This window comes from Monodelphis domestica, chromosome 2, assembly GCF_027887165.1.
Source record: "Monodelphis domestica isolate mMonDom1 chromosome 2, mMonDom1.pri, whole genome shotgun sequence".
Lineage (NCBI taxonomy): Eukaryota > Metazoa > Chordata > Mammalia > Didelphimorphia > Didelphidae > Monodelphis > Monodelphis domestica.
The window spans coordinates 539,909,377-539,930,816 of NC_077228.1; the positions used below are offsets into that span (position 1 = coordinate 539,909,377).

The 21,440-nt window shown below is 40.6% G+C and overlaps 1 protein-coding gene across 1 annotated transcript in view; it reads right to left on the reverse strand.

The window, feature by feature from the left end:
• Positions 1-267: 267 nt before the first annotated feature.
• The window catches only part of LOC103093117 (aryl hydrocarbon receptor-like), an 87,042-nt gene continuing 65,869 nt past the window's right edge, over positions 268-21,440 (reverse strand). The window contains exons 8-12 of the mRNA XM_056814789.1: positions 20,382-20,584; positions 19,959-20,068; positions 13,331-13,472; positions 11,477-13,130; positions 268-348 (exon numbers count right to left, since the gene is read on the reverse strand). Coding sequence (XP_056670767.1) covers positions 268-348; positions 11,477-13,130; positions 13,331-13,472; positions 19,959-20,068; positions 20,382-20,584 — 2,190 coding nt within the window. The remainder of the gene's footprint in view (positions 349-11,476; positions 13,131-13,330; positions 13,473-19,958; positions 20,069-20,381; positions 20,585-21,440) is intronic.

Below are 21,440 nucleotides of genomic sequence, written 5' to 3' on the forward strand. Positions count from 1 at the left end.
TTAGGTAATGATTAGCCTCCTAACTTCCTCTCCATGTAGCTGAGGAAACAAACTGCTCCCTATCATTTTACCTCAGTGGGGAAGGGGAAGGGAAGAAGTTTTTAGTTTTCCAAATAGGAAGCAAAATTTGTAAGCATGGTGCATTCTATGAAAGAGTAGTACCTTGCCTATTTCAAACAACTTCCAGTTTTAGAGTGTTTTCTACCATTCATGAGTACACCAATCCTTTCTCCCTACAACTCTTTGCCAGTTAGGCCTGCCCAGTCTTTAAGATTCATCCAGTTTCAGATTCCCCAAACCCATGTTCTCCTTCAGTAAGGGAAATACCAGAGCCCGGACAAAAGGAATCTGAAAGTATAGAGAAAGGAACTTTAAAGAGTCTGGAGGTGAAAATTTTAAGCCTTTCCATTGTATTATGAAAGTCTCTATATTTTATTGTGTTTTGCTGGTTGTTTTGCTTTAAGATTTAATTTTTTTTGTTTTAAATTAATTTATTAATCTGATCAATACTATTCTGTTACACTGAATCATTTTAATCTACTGTGTTTCAACTACTGTTATATTCTATTACCTTTCCCCTATAACTATAATGAACAAATATTATTGAATAAACCCATCCCATAAAAACAGCTTTTTCTTCCATTTTGGCTTTGTTAATGGTCACAAAGATGATGGATTGACTTCACCAAAATTGGTTACAATTGTATAACAACCTTTGGAAAATTTAATGAGCTAAATATCTCAAATTGATTTTAAGAGGTTTTTAAACATGATTTTAAATTTTTTTTCCAACAACTCTGACTGACCATTTTGTGAGTTATTTGTAACAGGAGTTAAGGAGTCCATTTTAGTAGCTGAAGTGAAGCACTACTATAATCCCCACCTCTCACATTTGTAAAACTGTGAATGAATGTGACATAACAGTTTCATACCAAAGGAGATGGGAAGTTGATCCCAGGGCATGGTACCCCTGCATGGCTCCTAAGAGCCATCTCTCATTTGTAAATCTTCAGCTTACTGTACCCTTCCACCAGAATGATCTAGATTCTTGGTGACATTTTTAGACCCAACGCCAATAGTACAGAGGTTTATTTTTTGCTAGACTCCTCTGCCATATTTTTCTAATGATGGCAGTTATAGATTTTCTTTAAAAATCTCAGCCAAGGTTGAAACATTGCTACACCTGAAAAAATTGTAATAAGGATCCATTAGCTTTAAATATCACATAGCAGCTTCATGTGAATCCTAATGATAATGGGTTTGTTTGCTATTGAAATTAAATGGGCTATTACAACTTTGGGGATTTTGATACCTTTTGAATGTGCATTACCTGTTGTACTATTACTATTCTTTATAGAAAACTGTTATTTTGTGAAATCCACTTGCACTCACATGGAGTGGATCACAGCTAAGTTTGGAAAGGAAATGGATCTAATTTTTGGTGAGAAACATTTGTATTCTACCTTTCCTTAGCTGACACAGTGTGTCAATGATTGTAAGCTATATAGTTTTTATTTTTTAAACTGTTTTATTTTTTTTTCCTTACATGTGCAATATAGTATTTTGGTTTTAGTTTTTCTCTCCTTTTTGTATTTTAAGCACATGTCAATAGTATTGAGAAGATTTTTCTTTAATTTTTTTTTATTTTTCAGTAATAAAAGTTTAAAATACATTTGCCCTAATGACAATGCATACCCAGTATGCTTTGAATGTGGAAGAATTCATGTTTGTTGATTATTGTAATGTTAATAATTTGAGAATTATGTATGGATTTGAATTTACAAAAAAGAAAATACACAAAGGTTTAGCAAAACATAAAATCATTGCTATTATTGTTGTTGAGTTATTTTAAGGTGTTTCTGACTCTGTCATCCCTTAAAAAACCCTTGGGGTTTTCTTAGCAAAGATACTGAAGAGGGTTACCATTTAATTTTCCACTCATCTTACAAATGAGGAAACTGAGACAAAGAGCATTAAGTGACTTGCCCAAGGTCACATAGCTAGTAAGCATCTGGAGCCAGATTTGAATTCAAGAAGATGAGTCTTCCTGACTCCGATCTAGCATTCCATCCACTATACCACCTAGATGCTTTAATAATATCTCTCAATGTCATGAAGAATATGGAAAGATATGGGCAATTAGGTTTCTTTAGAACAAGTTGAATGGCTGATTCCAAAGATTAACAATGGTTTTAATAACAAGGGAAATAATGAAAAAAATGTGAAATATGGGGGCCTCATACCAGATTTTAAACTGACTATAAAGCAGTTTTCATCAAAACAATATGGTACTTCCTAAGAGACAGAAGGGAGGATCAATGCAATAGACTAGGGGTAAATGACCTCAGCAACTTAGTGTTCAATAAACCTAAGATCTCAGTTCTGGGGTCAAGAACTCAGTATTTGACAAAAACTGCTGGGAAATTTGGAAAACCTCATGGGAGAAATAAGGTCTAGATCAACATCTCACACCCTATATACCAAGATAAATTCAAAATAGGTAAATGACTTAAATATAGGGAATGAAATAATGAATAAATTAGGTGAACATAGAATAATATACCTGTCAGATCTGTGGGAAAGGAAGGAATTTAAGACCAAGCAAGAGAAAGAGAACATTACAAAATATAAAATTAATGATTTTGATTACATCAAATTTAAAAGTTTTGGTACAAACAAGACCAATGTAACCAAAATTAGAAGGAAAACAACAAACTGGGGGAAATATCTTTATAACAATACTCTCTGATAAAGGTTTAATTTCCCAAATATATAAGTCAAATTTATGAAAAATCAAGCCGTTCCTCAATTGACAAATGGTAAAGGGACATGATAGGAAGTTCTCAGATGAAGAAATCAAAACTATCAATAAATACATAAAAGTGTTCTAAATTCCTCCTGATTAGAGAAATGCAAATAAAAACAACTCTATGGTACCATCTCATACCTAGCAGACTGGCAAATATGGCAGCAAAGAAAAGTGGCAAATGTTGGAGGGAATGTGGCAAAATTGGGACACTAATGCACTGTTGATGGAGTTGAGAATTAATCCAATCATTCTGGAGGGCATTGTAATTATGCTCAAAGAGCTTTAAAAGATTGCCTGCCCTTTGATCCAACCATATCACTGTTGGGTTTGTACCCCATATAGATAATAGAGAAAAAGATTTGTACAAAATTATTTATAGCTGTACTCTTTGGGGTGGCAAAAAAAATGGAAAATGAAGGGTTGTCCCTCAATTGGGGAATGGCTGAACAGATTGTGGTATCTGATGGTGATGGAATGTTATTGTGCTGGAAGGAATAATGAACTGGAGGAATTCCATGTGAACTGGAAATACCTCCAGAAATTGATGCAGAGCAAAAGGAGAAGTACTAGGAGAATGTTGTACAGAGACTGATACACTGTGGCACAATCAAGCGTAATGGTCTTTTCTACTAGCAGCAATGCAATGATCCAGGACAATCCTGAAGAACTTATGAGAAAGAATGCTATCCACATTCAGAGAAAGAACTTTGGGAGCAGAAATGCAGAAGAAAAACATATGATTGATCACGTGGTTCAATGGGGCTATGATATGGATTTTGATGTTAAAGAATTGCTCTATTGCAAATATGAATAACCTGGAAATAGGCTTTGAACAATGATACATGTATAACCCAGTGGAATTGCTTGTTAGCTCCAGGAGGAGAGAGAGAAGAGAGGTGGGAAAAAATTATGAATAATGTAACCATGGAAAAATATTCTAAATAAATAAATTAGTAGTTTCTAAATAAGTAGTTTAGTACACCTAGGTTAGAGGGTTATAGCTGAGTGCTTCTGGCATCTGTGCTAGATACTGTTCTGTTTAACAATTGCATCAATGACTTGTTTGTAGATGTTCATTGTTTATTGAATTTTCAAATAACACAAAGTGAAGGGTTAGCAAATGTATTAAAAGAGATCATGAATAATTTTAAAGCTCTTGAGAGGCCAGGATATTGTGCTGAATTAAATCAAATGAAACAACAGGAATAAAAATAAAGTCTTACACTTGGATCCAAAAAATCAACTTCAGATGTAGAAGTTGAGGGAGATTTGGTTAAAAGGCAAATATTTTGAAAAAGAACTTTAGAGAACTTCCATTTATTTTAAGTAGATGTTTAAATTATACTTTTATTTTCCTTCTCTCTTTTTTGCTTGCATTATACTCCCAAATTATGATGTGTAAAACTTCCTTAGACTAATGCTTACCAAATATTAGCTTAATTTTGCAAAGGTTCCTTAGAAAACATTCTCTCATCAGTTCATAGGACTGCAAAGTTTGGAGCTGAGGCTTTGTCTCATTTACTTTTCTCCTAATATCTATTAATTCTACCCATTAATGCAAGTAACTTCTTCAGATCTATGCTTTTTCAATTATTTTCCTTTTCCCTCAATCTTTCCTATTCTGATAGTGGGCTATTGATTCCTTCTATAATCCATAGAATCGTATCTGTGGTTTTTATGCTAATAATACTAATAACTATAGTGCTGACATCACAGAATTGTTGTGGAGATCAAATATATGTAAGCACTTTGCAGGTTTTAAATAATTGTAACAGGACATTTAGCCTTCTCCCTCCTGCCTCTTTTTCCACTTCCTCAATGGACAGTAGAAATCAGGGAGAGAAAGTAATAAATTCTAGAAATTCAGACAGAAGAGGAGCAACCAAGACAGGCACGAAGACTGGGAAACTCCAGGCACCACTCCTATTCTTCAAGGGCAGTAATTAATTGACTGAAGATGGCTTCAAGATGTACATTGGTAGAAGTAAGCCATATTCAGGAAACTGACTGACATGATTCTTTCTGAGCAAGGTGGCATACAATATGACTGTGAGAGAATTGGATAGGGTCCCCACCTCATTGGAGCTGACATGGTTATGGTGGTACTTGGGGGCCAGAACCATTTGTGACTCACTATGGCAACATCAAGTCATGAGGATACACTGGGGTTCATGGGGGGAGGTTGTACTTTCCCTGAGGTCTGGTTGGGGAAGTATTGGTTAACAGTGAGACCATATAGTTGGGGATTTGGGTAGGATAATCAAAAGGAGGAATGAGATGAATGAATACCCTCTGAATTGTCTAACGCTCCTTACTATGGCCTCCCCACCCCCAGATGCAGGCCTTCTTCAGAGCTCTTGAACTCTGTTCCCAAAGAAGCAATTAGTATAGTTTAGCCAGAGGGAAGAATGATGATAGAGGCCAGTACCTTCCATTGCATGCCTACTCTAACCTGTTCCTTCTCTCTGCCATTAGTGCTGGCAAATAATTATATGCTGTCATAACTGAAGACAGTGTTTCTTCCTTTTATGTGGCCGAAAGAATCCTGTCTTTATCCCTGGGATTCAGAAGTTTAGCCCTGATAGGCCTTGCAGAACAGACTTTTCATAGACTCTTCTGTATACTCTTATTTTAATGGATTATTTATTTATATGCTTGAAGACAAGGCTACTGATTCTTCTCAGTTCATGAAAATTTATCTCCAATTTGGTTTTGAGGCAACTTTTCTTGTCTTTTACTTCTGGAAAGCTTATTAGTCATTATTTACATGGTCTGATTTGTCCTTGAAAGCAATCAGATGGCTCAGCTGCTTTCTCCCAAGCTCTGTTAAATTCTGGTGTGAAGATTAAAGTTAACACTTCCCTGACTATAACTCTTCCCTGATTGTGAAGATTAAATTGTAACCCCTGTCTATTTTTAGAACACAGCACTTAAAAGTTAAGTATGGAGATCTACCCATTTTTAGATTTAATCACCAAAGGTGCAAACACTCCATTTCACACATTGAGTGGGGAAGGTCTGTGACCCACATGTGTGATAGTGAATTGACTAACTGCCTTCTGGGCAGTCCTAAAACAAAGAGTCAACTGTGATTGATAGACATAAAATTAGGGGAAGACACAGGAAGTGATGAAAAAGAACCATCTTGAAAAGGAGCTGTTACTTCCTGTGGGATGCAGTTCTTCATTTTTTGGAAGTGGAGACTGGAGAGAATTCTTCATGCTTTCGAATTAAGGCTGGTGAAGAGAGGCAGAAGGGGCTCCTGACTGGACCTGAGACTCTGTTTTCCTGGTGAGGCTGATAAAAAAAAAATCTGCTGACTGAACTGACACATGGTAAGTAAAAGGCTGACTCTTAACTGCTGGTTTTTCTCTGGAGAGACCAACCTCAGAAAAGACCTACTCTTGAGAGAGGCTTCCCCAGGTCCTCAGCTTTGCTGAGGCTGACTGAAGCTAATTCTCCATGCCTGGAGGGGCCAGGAGTAAATTACTTAGTGCTCAGGCTAGATATCTTACCTTATCCTCTCTCTGATTTTTTGCTTCACTCTTTCTACATTTTGTAAATAAATTGAAAATAAAATCTCTTTGGAATTAATTAAATTCCTGGTGACCACACTCATAAAATATAAAGTCCTACCCTTTCAAAAATTAACCCCATTTCCCCTTACAGTAGGGCCAAATTATGAATTGCACAGCTTCTTCATGAGAAGAAAACTCTACTTTTTAGTCCACCTGCTCAGCTCTCAAATTAAGTTATCTATCAGGTCACTTCCCTGCTTGAGAAATCCTAGTACCTCCTGACTGGATCTAGGATGAAACACAAACTTTTTCCATTTAATGTTTAAAATCCTTCATAGCCTGGTTTCAATCTTTCTTTCAAGACTAAATCTACATTTCTTCCCTTCCTGGACTTCATCAAGTAGCAAGATTGGTTTGTTTGATGTACTTCATGTACAGCATTTTGTCTCTGTGCCTTGGCTATTGCACATACCTGTCTTTTCTCTCTCTTCTTTTCTTCTGCTTTTTGGAATCTCTAATTCTCATTCAAGTCTCTCTTCATATGCCAACACCTTCAAAATGCCTTTACTGATTTGTTCAGTTCATGGTTTCGTCCACCAAATCACTGTGCATTTACATGGGATGTTTCAGAGAATATACTATATCCCCTCACCCCTCAAGTGGAATGCAAACTCCTTAAAGAAGAGATTCTCTAATTCTTATCTTCATATCCCCAGTACCAAGGACAGGGCCTGACACATAGTAGGTGTTTTTAATTGACTGCCAACAGTAAATGTGGAGAGTTTCATCACCAGAAAGTTGAGTATACAGTGATGAATTTTGTTTTCTCAAGAATCTCATAAAGACCATCAACTATGACATATAAATGTGTACATGAGGGAAGGATGTAACTCTTCAAAGTGGTACATACACTGGTGCCTGAAAACACAGTGCTCTGAATTCTTGAGGAATCATGTAGCCATATATTTGAAAGTTAATATGGATCCCCAATCTTAAGGAATTCCTTTAAAAAAGTATATTGTGGGGACAGCTGGGTAGCACAATGGATTAAGATCCAGGCCTAGAGACAGATCCTAGGTTCAAATCTGGCCTCAGACACTTCCTTGCTGTGTGACCCTGGGCAAGTCACTTAACCCCCATTGCCTAGCCCTTCCCACTCTTCTGCCTTGGTACCAATACGTAGTATCGATTCTAAGGCAGTTTAAAAATTATAATGTAGGAAAAATGAAGATAGAATTGGATTCTCAAACTATAAAACACCATGGTTATATATTTCTTTTAACAAAGTTTACTGTGTTTTATGGTAAATCATAGGTAATGATCACTTTTTCCATGACATTTGGAAGGGAACTTAGAGGCTGACTAGTTCCCCTCATTCCTGAACAAGCATCTCATGGATGGCATGCTTACTACATAGTCATCAAAACTTTTCTTAAAGACTTTCAAAAATGTAAAAGCCATCAATCGACTCTTGAGGCAGCCTGGTAACTCTGAGAACAGCTCTAGATATTAAGAAATAGTTAGGAAGTGGTCCCCTTGCATCTTCTGTTCTACTCACCTATTTTTGCCTTCTGGATCCAAGGAAGAAAAATCTACTCTTTCTCTTCAGGTAGTACAAGTCAGCCATCTCTCCCACCTTTTCTTTTTCCAGGTTACATAATCTCAGCTCCTTCAATGCCTCTCATAAGACAAGCTGAAGGCCCTCCACACCCAAGTAACAGCCTTCTGAGTCCTCTCTTATCAATGCCTTTTCTTAAATATGGTCCCCAAGATCAATCAGCATTTGCAAACTGAATGAAGCTCCCTCATTCTATTTCCAAAACCTTTCAAAGAAAAACTTACCACAATCTGGTCTCTACTTTAACCCAGTCGTGGTATCTTTCCCTTAATGTTTGTCTGGGCATTGATGGAGCCATACTATGTTTCTTCATTCATTCGTTTACTTATTCTCTTTTCATGCCTGACAATTGGGACACCAGATAGACAGGGCTGATTCTTCATAGACTTCTTGGTGCCCACGTTTACCTTCGGTGGACATTAAAGGTGAAAGCCAGTCAACAGGGGTCCATGATTAACCACACTGTGCTATTCACAGCAGTAGGATTCACTGCCATAAAAACTCCAGTTTCAGAAGAAGTAAAGGAAATTCAAATTGATGGTAATGAAAGAAGGAAGAGTGATGGTGATGAAAAAGTGGACTACATCATTTTGAACATGTAACACAAGGATGTAGGTCAGATTTTTGTTCTGAACCAAGTTTCCATCTGGCACATCACACTATGGCATAGACCTCCCTTTCCAGTGGGCCTCATCATGGTAGGATGCTCTATCTAATCCCATTCTCTTCCTTTCCCATTAGTTTAGATATACCAGTAGGTGCCTCATTCTCATAGAGTCCATTTCCTTCAATTCCACTTGGATTTTCTTTTTTAAAGGGTGTCTATTTATTGAAATTTGATGTCTGGGTTTCATCACCTGCAAAGTATACCCTTCCCAAAGTGTGAAATGAGTATACAATGGGATGAGAAGATTGTTGTTGACAATTCTGAACCCAGGGTTGGATTTCATGTTAAGACACTTATCAAAACTCTAAACAGAGGTCATGTGGAATAAGCTGGACTTAAAGTCAGAAGGACATTGGTTCAAGTCCTACCTTTAACATTCCCTGTAGGATACTGAGCAAAACATTTACTTCATCTTTCTAGACCTCAGTGTCCTCATTTATAAAATGGGGCTAATAGCATCTGCCTCATTGGGAAGTAGGAAAAGTCTCAAAGTGTTTTTCAAACATTAATACCTAAAGGAGTATAAATAATTGATGTTTTTAAGCTGAATCATTTCCAAAGTCCCCTGGAGCTTCATGTAGGACATTTTAAGCATGAAAAGGCAAATCCATTTTGGGCCTCTATTCAAGTGAGCTTATTTCAGAACAGCATGGGAAAGATTTCATTAGAACAGTAACTGATCCATAGCATAGAACCATTGCACAGACCCCACAGATACAGCAAAACTTTGATTTCCTCCATTTTAAAGTCAATGAAATCGGATCTACCACATCAGGTAGACTTTAGTAAAAGATTATCTTAGTACAATCCAGAAGCACTTCACAGGGAGAGTTTGTTACTCCCACCCCCCTTACTCTAGACTGTAATTATGCTCCTTCAGGCAAACAGTGCCTTAAGCTACGTTGACCAAAAAACTGGAAGTTTATTCTTCAAACAGAAATTCACTTACTAAACTTGAGATATCAATTTAACTGGAAAGAGACAGACAGTCAATAACCTGAGCCTCAATATTTTATGGGATCTGTGAGACCTCAGAGGCTATCTGGCCCAACTTAACTGTTTCCTCTTTGGTTTTTTTTTACTTGTGTGTACCTTTTTTAAAAATGTGATCACCATCAATAGAAAGAATATGAGAATTGAAGTCAATGTCTCTGAGTTCAAATTCAGTTATGCTACTCACTAATTGTGTATATCTCTGGCAAGTCATCAACAACTCTAAATTGATAAATATTGCCTTTCTATTCCTCAGTTTCTGTCTATAAAATGGTAGGGTTAGACTAGATAAGCTCTAAGGTCCATTCTTGTTCTAAATTATATACTTTCTAGGTAAGAATGTGGAAATATTAAATAGAAGGATCCTGGAGTTCTGAGTCCTTGAATCTAAAGGTTTTTAAGAAACTCTAAGAGAACCATGTGAATCCAATTCCAAGGTTGATGAACAAGAATAGAGATAAGTCTAGGGATATGTCACATTCACAACTCATCTCCATTCCAGCAGGTGGCATATGAAATGTGCAGAACCTTATAGTGAAGATGGAATACTTGCTTCATTTTCACTTCCTAGTCTATACCTTCCCAAGTGATTCCATGAGAGCTTCATGGCTGATGGTGAGGGCATGAAGGGAGAAGAGATGAGGAGAAAGAATAATGCATACCATTGTTTTTCTTCTTAACTTAAACATTGACTTATTCTGCCATGTGGTTTTGAGATGCTCATGTTTTTTTTCAATTTGAATCTTTGACTCAAAAATAAAAGTCACCATTGGATGAAGGTGATGAATGAGGAAATACTTTGGGGCAAGAGTATTTCTTTCTGGTTGCAGTAGGCTGTCCACTAGGCAGGAGGAAGTCTCCCCAGGATTCCCCAGGTCTGTTGGTCAATCCATACATATTTCCTGCCTGGAAACGGGAAAATGAAGACACCATTTAGTTACGATCAAGGGGGAAATATGGGAGGGGAGGACACAGAGAAATTCTAAGAGGAGCACCTGGATTCTACAAGGGTTAGTAGCTGTGTCTTTGAAGAGAATAACTACTTTAACAGAAATTTGACAGAAATAATTAAAATATTGAAGACTGGAAAATTCTCCATGAGCACTTGCCAGACTAACAATGGATAGTAAGTCAGTGTCTCTTGGCCCCATTCCATCTGCACAGTTCTATTTCCTTACTAGAGCTGCTTCAGTTGTATGATTCAAATTCCCTTTTGCCCTGTAAATTGTTATGTAGCATAGATAGACCCAGTACCCTGCCTTGCCCAGCAAAGGTGCTTTACAAACATTTGCTGAGTGTATTAGTGGACTGAGTGACACAGATGTCCTACCAGGATCCAAAGCACTGTGGTATATGATATTACAAGTATGTGTCTAAAGAAGGGCCAAGGATGGAGGGACAGCAGTTTCTATAAGAATTAACAGTGTGACATGGCAGACAAGAAGAGTAGTTTGGCTATGATAAGAGGGTCCATAGTAATTGATATAAAAAGGGGGGTTATATTACTGTCATCTGTTCTGGTCAAACAGCACATAGAATGTAGCATCCCATTCCAGGTAACACAGGGGAGGGAGGACTTTGATAAGCTAAATAATATGCAATGGATGGTTTGGGGTCTTGAGTTCCTATCTATCCTATTGATTATTGTAAAATACAGAGCAACATATGCTGTGTATTCTATGCACTGATGTAGCATTGTACTTGTGCTTCTAATTAGCTCCAAACCTAAATGAGAAAAACCAGTCCACCTGCACAAATATGTTCTATGAACACACCATAATTTCAGCTAAACTGATAATCGTCAATAAGAGGTCTACTTTTTCAGCTACAGGCTAGATTAATTGTCATGCCCAGGTGCATTAAAAACTCACCAATATCTCTTGGCACCCATCTCCATTAATAAAATGATCAGAAGTGAAATTCTGAAATGGAAACTTAACCTCTGAAGAAATGGGTGCAGAAGGTTTTAGAGGCATAGGGTGACATGTGCAAGGTGGTAAGAACCTTTGTCCAGGCACCATCTCAGCTCCAGTCCCATGACTACTGCCAATGTCCATGTAGTCTAATATTTTCTGATTGGCCTGGGCCTGGGACATGGTAGAATCTCGTTGAGTATTTCTTGAGTAGACCTGTGAACCAGGATTATTCCCCACTTGGCTCAGAAGCTTTGTTTTAGTTGGGTGCTGAATCCCGGAGGCACGGTTTGGCCATGGGTTGCCACCTAGAATTAGTTGATTGGGTGAATCAAGGCTCTGGATACTATTCATGAGTAAGCTTTGGTCAGTGGTAGATTGTAGGAGAGTCCCTGATTCTGAGGGTTCCTGGCCATTAAATTGCTGTGTTTGAATGTGAACCTGGTTTGGGAGATGATGCCGAAATAGGAGTTGGTGATCTCCATGTTGTGGTCGCAAATGATTCTCCAACTGCTGCCCACTTTGTCTGGGCTGGCAGGAATTCTCTAAAGAATGATAGGGAAAGGATGGGCTCAGAAGGCCTGAACTGTTGGGTGGTGACCACTGTAAACATTGCTGTTGGACATCTGCAGGTAACTGTGAGAAATGAGCAGATAGATTCTGAGATGTAACTGATAACAGCCGCCATGGATCTCCTCTGTTCTGGTTTTGCATCTCATTTTTCACAGACTGGGATGGGCTAGACTCCCAAGGAAGGTGATTCAGATGCTTCTGGCTTACACCATGGTGATGCATTGTCTTTGGAAGGCACAATATTTGGGCTAACTGGTTGGGTTGGGGTTCTTGGGATAAATGAAGTGGATACTGATGTGCCATATGAGAATTGTTGACTTCAGATTCTTGGCTTAGGCCAGATAAAGAGTGAGCTTTCAAGGAAGTCTGGGAATCCCCATCTTGTTCATCCTCGTGTTTATTCAGGAGGGAATCGTGTACATGGGACAAGATCTCCCTGTTTGCTAAGATATCATTAAGAGATGGACTAGAGCCTGGATTCTCTCCCCCCCTCACCCTCCACTCATCAAGCAAAAGTAGCTCCAGCTCCTCAGCATTAAGCCCCAGGTTTTCAAGGGCACCCAAGAGCTCTTTGTTGGAGCAATTCTCATCACAGTCAAGAGAGAAGGAATCAAGGGTAGCTAGAAGGGCAGTTCCTTGACTCAAATCAAGTAGTTCTTTATGCTCAACCTCAGAAGAAATCATCTTTGAAGATCCCTCCAGGTTGTCTCCTGCTACCCTATTCACTAAAGGTTCTTTAATCTGACTGAAGATGCCACCGCTGAAGCTAGGTTCTGGAGTCACTGCTGCATGTGACACATTGATGGTCACATCCTGTTGCATCATGGCACCAAGCAATGAATTAGGAGCTGGGAGATCTATCTGGCTCCTTTCTCCTTTAGTAGATTTTTTGAATTTGGGAATTTTTCCTTCAGTTCGGAAAGGATCAGGAAAACCAGGATCTGGGTGGGTGACTTGGTACAGAAGTGCTTCCCCAGTAGCAAAGGTAAAAGGATGGTGGAGGGATCTTTTTTGAAGGTGCTCTCCTCCTTCTTCATCCCTGCAGAAAAGGAAATATTAATGTTTTAAGAAACGCAATACAAAGAAAAATTCCTCTCCTAGTGCCCCTACTTGGTATGAAGAGAGTAGATGAAGGTGTTGATTGGCTTTTGGATGATCAATCTTGACTCACCTTCACCTCTCAGCTGCTTGGGCATCTGAGAAGGAAATGCACACCTACAATGGAAATGCTATACTCACACAAGAGGCCTTTGGGTGGCAATGATGTAATCAGGTTTGCCATTTCTGTAGACAAGCCTGGCATTAGACTGGACCCAACGCCAACGATTTTCTTTGGTCAGAAGACGAAATACTGTCAAGCCACTTTCTCCCGTTCTCATCACTAGGAAACATGTGAATGAGTTAAGATTAATAAGAATATATGACATGTCTTTTACAAACCAAAGTTCACAAAGCATTTTCCAGATATTACCTCATTGGATTCCAATAGCAGCCTGATGAGCAAGGTACCACAAGTATTACTCTTTCCTTTTTACACATGAGGAAACAGTCTTAGAGAAAGATTGACTCATAGTTGGATGACTTAAGTGTTATAATCAGAACTTGAAACCAGGTTATCTTGACTTCAGATGCAAGCATACCACATTGCCTCTTGAACCTTTAAAAATATTACTTCATCTCACTTAAGGTTCCCACATCTAGAGCTAGAAGGAATTTTAGGGATCAAGTAGCCAATATCATTCCTTTTCCATATGGGGAAATTGAGGCCAGAGAGATTAAGAGATTTACCCAGTCACACAGATAGTAAGTGGCAAAGACATAATTTGAACCCAGTCTTCTGATTCCAAAATGTCTGTTCTCATTGCTTCACTGAAGCCTTATAAGCGTGATTTCTTTTTCTCTTTGTATCATACCTGCCCCTTAGAAGACAGACAGAATAGAGGCTTAATAACTACCAGTTGACTTAAACTGAATTGGTCTTAGTAAACACTTTTGGTTGGGTTTTTTTTAATTGGAAGAAAATCACACGATACTAATATCATTTCACAACTGGGAGAGTTAATAGCTATTTGCTCCTAGCAGAATGTAAACTCCTTGAGAGCACAGACTACTTCATTTTTGTCCTTGTACTCCACGTGCCTAACCCAGTACCTCATTGAAGAGAAGGTTGCTTGTTTTTTCTAACATTCAACCTCAATTTACATCTTAGAAACTTCCACCAGTTGTTCCTAGTTTTGTCTTAGAGGGACAAGCACCATCCATTTGACGGCCCTTCATGCCTTTGAAGAGAGCTCTCATGATAAACCCCGAATCTTCTCTATGATAAACATCTTCATCTCCTGATTCTCACTGGACACCAGCTCACATGATATTGGTGACCACTTTGAGTGGCTGGTTGAGCAAGCAGGTTGAGGTAATATTATGCCCATTTTATAGATGCAGAAGCTAAGGCTCAAAGAGGTAGAGTAACTTGTCCAACTTGCCCATAGCTGAATTAGTAACTGAGAATCTGGGCATGCAGCTTTCCAGCCTTTGATGCACCTTCCAGATGGGACATTGACCCCAGCAGCTCCTTCTGGGGAAGTGACAATTCTCTCCTTCTCCTGCATTTACTAAGCAGCATCAGAATGTTCGAAACTCTACAGGCCATCCTGTCCCTCTCTGCGATCAAGAAGGAAAATGAGAAATCAAACAATCTTGGATCTAGGGCTGGGAAAAACTTCAGAGTCCAACCTGAACCCAGACTCATTCTACAGAGGAAAAGACTGAGGCTTGCCCAAGCTCATATCAGTCCCGGAATGTGGCAAGGAAGTTCTTTGGTGTAGTAAAAGGCTTAATTTGGAGTCAGAGGATGAGACTTCGAATCCAGGATTGGCTACATATGGCAAGTATGACCGCTCACTAAGGCTCGATTTCTTACTCCAGAAAATAGGCCATTTCTGGCTCTCTGATCCTCCAGTCTCCATGACAGCTGGTTACATGGATGAGTCAAATAAACATAACTTTCAGTTTACTTCATAAAGAAACATACAACTAAGGTCACTTCCAGTCCTAAAACGTGGTCCTTTTAGGCCAAATCAATGGCATCAATTTACATACAGTAAGAGTCTGTAAGCCTTCATTATCACACACACACACACACACACACACACACACACACACACACACACACACCACAACCCATGCTCTAATTTTACTCCCCTGAAGCTCATCCAGCTTAAGAAGCTCATCTGTTCTCCATGCCCACCTCCAGCAGCACACAGCGGGCCCCCATTGAGGCTGATGTCTATTCTAAGTGGAGAATTGGGGCTTGGACTGGAATCGAATCCATGGCTCCCATGACTCATCCAGTGTTGATCCTTTTGACTAGAAACTGCCCCGACTCGTGCTCTCAGGAAATCCAGTGTAGAGCTTCCTTCTTCATTTTATCTCCTATCCAGAAATCAGGCGTGTAGAAGACCTCTGAGGCTGACAAGCTGGCTGTGGGATTCTTGGCAGATCACTTGACCCCTCTGTTCCCCCAATGGGGGAATCATAATGCCTGCAGTCCCTACTTCACAGGATGACTGGGGAAATTGCTATGATGTAAATGAAGTGTTTTCTTAACCTTAATGCCTCAAGAAATGCCCTGCCACTCATCGGGCATGTCAGAGTGGGGACTCTTCACCGATGAGTCTCATCAGGGGCCTCTGAGCACCCCATCAATGTTCCCATTTTGCAGGGCACCTGGGAGAATGACTACTGCTGTTATTATCACGGCTGCTATTCGTATATCATTCTTGGCCTCATTACTACTATTACTAAGATTTTGTCTAATCAAATGAAGGTAATAAAATACTATGTTCAAGGAGTCGTTGGACTAACCTTCTGGGTAAAGAAGAGAGTTAAAAATACAGGCGCTGCCCCGGAGGAGCTCACTTTCTAATGGGGAAAGAACATGTACAAATATATATATATGTACACACACACACATCCATATGTATATACATATATATACATTTTACACATAACTATGTAGATCATTTGTACTGCATATTATATGTTACAGTATCCTCTACAATTCTATATAATCATTATATAACATAATTAGGATATCGTATATATAATAGAGAGTAGAAATGATCTCAGGTCTTCTGTTTGCTGGGATTCAGATAGAATCGGTGGTCCTGAGGCAAGTCACAAGCTGCTATTGTGTCATGATGTTGGGTGCCTAGGATGGTGCCAGAATGATTGGTTTCTGTAGTGGAATAAACATGGCAGGATGGGAGGTCATCATCTGTGGGCTCCCTACAGGCATCCTGAGTACAACTCCAGAAGCAGGCAGGTCAGCAAAGCCTGTATGCACCCTGCTTAGCCTGTTCTGCTCTGCTTTTGAGCTCTCTGACCAGGTCTCTACACTGTACTGTATGCTGTATTCTTTTTATTACTGTTCTTATTATCTTGGAGAATATAGACAGACCTCCCTCATTCAGACTTGGGGGTGGGGTGGGCTAGAGGAAGAATTGGGGGACATTTTAGAATAGAAGAAATCAATAAAATTTTGTGACTTTTAGGCTAAGGTAGTGACCAGAGCCAACGTGGAGAGGTGACAAGCATCCATTTTGATTCAGAGGACATGAGTTCCAATCCTAATGCTTGTTACTTACTTCCTGTTTAATTTGGGGTAGGTCTCATCCACTATCTGCTTTCCTCATATTAAAATGAGAAGATTAGACCAAATAATCCCTGATTTCCCTGGACCTAGGACACTAGGCTAACAGTGACACTCTACAGGGATCCATAAGAATAAGATTGCCATTTTAGATTATATGCTCCATGAAGGCAAGGACTGTCTTTCTTTTTATTATTGGCATTCCTGGTACTTATCTTAACCATTAGCACACTACCTCTTCTGCAACAGAAGCTCAGCCTTGAACTCATTGGCAGGTACAGAGCTCCCCACCATTCCCTCCCCACCCCCACCAATCAGGAACCAAACATTTATTAAGCACCTACTAGGTGCTAAGCCCTGGAGATATGAAGAAAGGCAAAATACAGTCCCAATTCTCGAGGGGGCTCCCAGCCCAAGGTCAAGGTGGGGGGGGAGAAACAAGTAAATAAAAAGGCCACAGAAAGTACAGAGAAGAAGTAACCCCAGGGAAAGATCTTGTGCAGCAGGTAGGAAGGAACTGAGCCTTAAGGGAAGCCAGGATTCTAGAAAATGGAGATGAGGAGAGAGAACATTAGGAATGGATGATGCAAAGGCAGAGATGGAGATACAGCATCCTGGGTGAGGAAGAGTCTGCCTGAATTATAGAGTGCATGGATAGAATCAAAGAGTAAGGCAGGAAGGGGCTTCAAATACCAACAAGAGGACATTATATTGGATCTTAGAATTAATAGGGAGCCATTGGACTCTATTAGGGTCAGACCTAGAAATTACTTTGGTCTTCCTGCCCCAGGTCTCTTCTGTCTCTAATCCTTCCTCCACCCAGTTACCAATAAAGAGGCTATTTCAGTAGTCACAACAGAGAGGATAAGGACTTGATGGAGGGTGGTGACTGCGGGAATAGAGAGTAGAGGACATCCACAAGAGATGTTGCAAAGGCACAAATGACAACATTCCATAATGGACTGGATATGTGGCTGAGGGAGAGTGAGGATGACATCAACTTTGGAGGACCTGGGAGGTTAGCAATGACCTCTATGGTAGGGGGAAGGTTGGAAGTGGGGAGGACCTGGGCATGGGGAGACAGTAAGTTCTGCTTTGGACATGGTGGGTTTGAGGTGCCTATGGGACATTCATTTTGAAATGCCCACGAGTTGGTGGTACAAGGCTCAAGCTCAGGAATAAATATCAATTTGGAAGTCAAGTGCATTGAGAGACAATCAAGCTTCAAGCTAAGAGTGGATCATTGAGTGAGAGATTGTAGAGGTAAAGAAGAGCTCCAAACTCCAGTTCATCCTGGTCCCAGAAGTTATGCAGCCACTAAGGTAATGGAAGCAGAATGCTTGTCCAACAAAATCTACCTGCCCTCTACCCTGATGAAATGGGCTGTCCTGGGAAAGGATGGTTGGATCAACAGACCCAGGAGCAACCAATGGAATCTGAAGAGATTTTAATTCAGTATTAGGAAGAACTTCCCCATCCTTAGAGTTCTCCCAGTGTGGAAGGTGTGCTCTCCCTCACTGGAGAGAGAGGTCTGAAGTCCATCATCAGGAATGTTGTAGAGTGGGTTCTTGTTCAGGTCTAGGTGAACCTGAGAAGGAGAATTCATCTCACCTCTGGATGAAATGCCCCTGCGTCCTTTTCACTCTGAGGCTCTCTACTTTGGTGACTTAATATTCAAAAACATCAATGCACTTGTGATTTCTGCCATTTGTGAATTCCCTCCCGTGAAGAAAATCTAGAAACTATAGCCTGTCCATGCCTTCCCACTCTCTGCTTCATTGTCTAGAAAGAGAGTGAATTAGGTGCCAATGGAATCAGGACCAATGTTTACCAAAGGCGTAGGCAATGCCAAAGAACAATGAGGAAGCACCCTTGGTGCCACTGTCTGCCTGCCAGATGGCTCATACCACAGGCACAATGGTAATCTGATGATCCTGATTGCCTTAGTTCCTCATCTGTAAAATGAGCTGAAGAAGGAAATGGCAAACTACTCCAGTACTGTAAACCTTAAAATTTCCCAGACCCTACTTTATAAGATTGGATTAAGATCATTCCCCATTTGGGCAATGAACTCTACTTAAAGCAGGAATGTGAGAATTCTACTTTCCCTACTTGGGTCTGCCCTAGGGGAAGATAAAGTTGTAAACCCTTTTCTGAACAATGAAAAGTACTTAAACCCATACTTTTCTTAAGCTAAGTACCTATAAAGGTCAAGCAACTTGTGAATTTACCAGGAACAAAGAACTGGAAAACTTACTCAGAGCTTTCCTGGTGTGAATTACTCAAAAATCCACACCTTCTTAGGTGTGGACTAAGAATGGGAGGTCCTTTAGAAACATCTACAGTGACTGGTAGATGTAAGGACTTAGGGGAGGTGACAGAGGAGATTTTGCCCTTAAAAATAAGAGCTCAGGGAAGAGCAAAGGAGGTCATTCTGAAACATTCAGATGGAGGAGGGAGCTGGTGAAAGCAGCTGAGATGCTGCTGGCCTGGTGTCACTAGAAATCCTTACTTAGACAGATCTTGTGGTGAGTGTTAAAAAACTGATTCTTTTCTTATTCTCTCTCTCCTTCTTTGATTACTCATTGTATTGTTAATTAAAATCTTTATAAAACCCAATTGACTGGGGTATTTGAATAATTGGGAATATTTCCCTGGCGACCACCTTATATTTGATTTTAAACCCAAGACACTGTAGTGAAACATATTTCTGCGGTCAAATTTACTCACCCTCTCTTATATCTATCACAATTTATATCTTCCACTATTTTTATCACTACAGTTTAAGACCTCAACCATTTTAAATCTCACAGTACCTTTGGGGCAGTTGGTGGGGTGTCAGTGAATAGAGCACCTGGCCTGGAATCAAGCTGACTCCTTTCCCTGAGTTCAAATCTAGTGTCAGACACTTTCTAGCCATGTGACCTTGTGCAAGTCACTTCACCCTGTTTTCCCGAGTTGCCTCATCTGTAAAATGACCCAAGGAAGGAAATGGCAAACAATGCCAATGTCCTTGGCAAAAGCAAAACAAAACAAACAAACAAAATGAGATCTCAAAGAGTCAGATGGGACTAAAATGACAAAAACAACAACAGAGGTAGACCATCTCTGAATATATAATGAATTGTTGGCATTTTAGAAAAAGTAAACCAATAGAGTTATGCTTTAGCCACAGAGAGTATCCAGGGGCAGTGTGGAGCAGTGGTCCAATCTTACTTCGAAGGTGGTTCTCAGCACAGTAGAGCATATCAGCAACATGGACAAACTGATAGCCAGTCCCTCGCATGCGCAGTTCGGCTTCTGTGTATCCCAGCACAAGCTTCCCTCTAGGAAAAGCAAAGGACAAACCAGCATCAGTCCCTCTTCTCTAATCGAGGCTCCCAAAGAAGACCCTTTCCTCTTTACAGAGGGAGGCTCTAAGCCTTCCCAGGTTACCAATGGGATGGAGAGAGGCCACCACTGAGCCTCTCCTCATATGACCCATCCTCGCCGGCAAGCCTTTCCCTTCCAGCCAGAGCCCAGGCTGTTCTAGGCTGGCCTTCAGACACGCAGGGCCACCTGCCCAGCCCGATGAGACATCAGAGGAGGGAGAACGGAGGCCATCAGGGTTTGCTCCCACCAGCCCGCCCTCATTCTTACTTGGCATCGCAGGCCACAGGGGTGAAATCCAGCTTGTGCTTGGTCCGGAAGGTCAGTGTTTTGGTTCTGATCTCCAGAATGGAGGGAGGTTGCAGCGGAGTAGAGATGGCAAAGAGGGCCAGCTGCGGGGGCACCGGAGAGCCATCCTCAGTGCGGTGGTTCTGCCCATGGAGAGGCTTCAACCTGCCTTGAAGGCTTAAAGCCTTCGGAAAGAGGTACAGGGTTAAATGTGTGTGACATGTATACACATGTGTGTGCATGTATACAGACATATGTGTGTGATTAGAACTTCCATACCATGCATTGCGTAATGCACTGTATATGACGACGTGTTTTATTATTGTATCATTTGATATCGGATCTTGGTCGTGACATAATACAACATAGCCCGGCCAAGCCTCACATCACACACTCAGAGTCCGATGGGCCAACATCTCCCGGATGGGCTGCTGAAACAAAGGATCGGCCGTGGATGAATCAGCCCAGCATCAGCGTTGCTCCTCATCCGAGCTACCCATCTGCTTCACGTCTCCTTTCCCTGGTCTGCTCCAAGAGAGGCTGTGGGGATCTCTGGGGAGGGCACAGCACGTCTGACCAGCCTCCACCTCCCTGCAGAACGAGGAGCAGAGCTCTCCTCTCCCCAGGACTTCTCGAGCTCCTCCCTAGAGGGGGCCAGACTCCGGGTGTGGCCAGAAGCAGATTCAAATGCAATTGAGAGATATTGACTAAAACCAACCAGAATGCAATGCGGTATAGACAATGTCCATGTGTGGTTCTCTGAGTCAGTACGTAGCCCACAAGCCCTCTGGCTTGGAGAACTGATCCTTCCCCCAGATGATGTCTTCTCCTGGACAGCTCATTCAGCAGCATCCCCTTTGTTACAGTTGCCTCAATTCTTAGCCTGCTGGCAACACAGTCTTCTCGTCTGCTGTTTGGGGCGTTTGTAGCACACAAAGTGGTAACGTTATCACAGCAGCCGAGTCCTCAGGAAAGATTGTTGTTGCTGCTTTGGAAACCTTTACCTTCTGTCTTAGAAGCAATACTAAGCATTGATCCTAA